This window comes from Cebus imitator, unplaced genomic scaffold, assembly GCF_001604975.1.
Source record: "Cebus imitator isolate Cc_AM_T3 unplaced genomic scaffold, Cebus_imitator-1.0 Scaffold5, whole genome shotgun sequence".
NCBI lineage: Eukaryota > Metazoa > Chordata > Mammalia > Primates > Cebidae > Cebus > Cebus imitator.
The window spans coordinates 5,927,839-5,929,018 of NW_016107320.1; the positions used below are offsets into that span (position 1 = coordinate 5,927,839).

The 1,180-nt window shown below is 45.6% G+C and overlaps 1 protein-coding gene across 3 annotated transcripts in view; it reads left to right on the top strand.

Annotated features, from left to right (window-relative positions):
• The window catches only part of UBXN8 (UBX domain protein 8), a 24,379-nt gene that overhangs the window by 13,132 nt on the left and 10,067 nt on the right, over positions 1-1,180 (top strand). For 2 of the 3 annotated variants that reach the window (XM_017535968.2, XM_017535964.2), the window contains exon 4: positions 671-793. The exons of the other annotated variant lie outside the window; for it this stretch is intronic. In XM_017535968.2, coding sequence (XP_017391457.1) covers positions 671-793 — 123 coding nt within the window. The remainder of the gene's footprint in view (positions 1-670; positions 794-1,180) is intronic. 3 annotated transcript variants of the gene reach the window in all.

Below are 1,180 nucleotides of genomic sequence, written 5' to 3' on the forward strand. Positions count from 1 at the left end.
AAAAAAAAAAAAAAAAAAAAAGCCACTCAGGTTCAAGTGATTATTCTGCTGCAGCTAATTTGTTTTTTTTGTTTTTGAAACAGTCACACTCTGTCACCCAGGCTGGAGTGCAGTGGCGTGATCTCAGCTCACTGCAACCTCCGTCTCCCAGGCTCAAGTGATTCTCCTGCCTCAGCCTCCCTAGTAGCTGGGATTACAGGCACTTGCCACCACGCCTAGCTAATTTTTGTAATTTTTTTAGTAGAGGTGGGGTTTCACTGTGTTGGCCGGGCTGGTCTCAAACTCCTGACTTCAAGTAATCCACTTGGCTGGGCCTCCCAAAATGCTGGGATTACAGGCGTGAGTCACCGTGCATGGCCAATTTTTGTATTTTTTTTTAGTAGAGACTGGGTTTCACAGTGTTAGCCAGGCTGGTCTTGAACTCCTGACTTCAGGCGATCTGCCTGCCTCAGCCTCCCAAAGTCCTGGAATTACACGTGTGAGCCATGGCGCCCAGCTCAAGCCTTGTGTTTTCTTGTCCAAGGAGATAATGCTTTAATTTTGGGGGGTCTCATAGTGGCTTGCTCATATTTTTCTAATATGCTATTAGGGTAAAAAAAGAAAAAGGAAAAAAACATTGTGAATAAAGTTGATATAAAACATCTCTTTAGAAATTATTATTTTTGACTAGGGTGATGAAAGTACAAGTCAGACATCTTTTGAAACATCAAACAGAGAAACAGCAAGGAGCCAGAACTTGCCCAAACCTTTCACTGAATTCTCATTGCCTGCTGAACAGCCCACACGGAAGGAGGTAAAGTACCTCATGCCTCTCACTGAATCGTGTCTGTGTGCGGTAGGAGTACTGAACTATAGGTGAGTGGTGTACTGGGTGAAGATCAGGACTGGCCTTTCATCCAGATGCTGTCTTCTCACTACCTTACAAAGTGATCACCTTCATTAAGAATAGGCTGGGCACACTGGCCTGTAATTCCAGCACTTTGGGAGGCCGAGGTGGGTGGATCACCTGAGGTTGGGATTTCGAGACCAACATGACCAATATGGAGAAACCCCATGTCTATTAAAAATACAAAAAATTAGCTGGGCATGGTGGTGCATGCCTGTAATCCCAGCTACTTGGGAGGCTGAGGCAGGAGAATTGCTTGCACCTGGGAGGCAGAGGGTGTGGTGAGCTGAGATC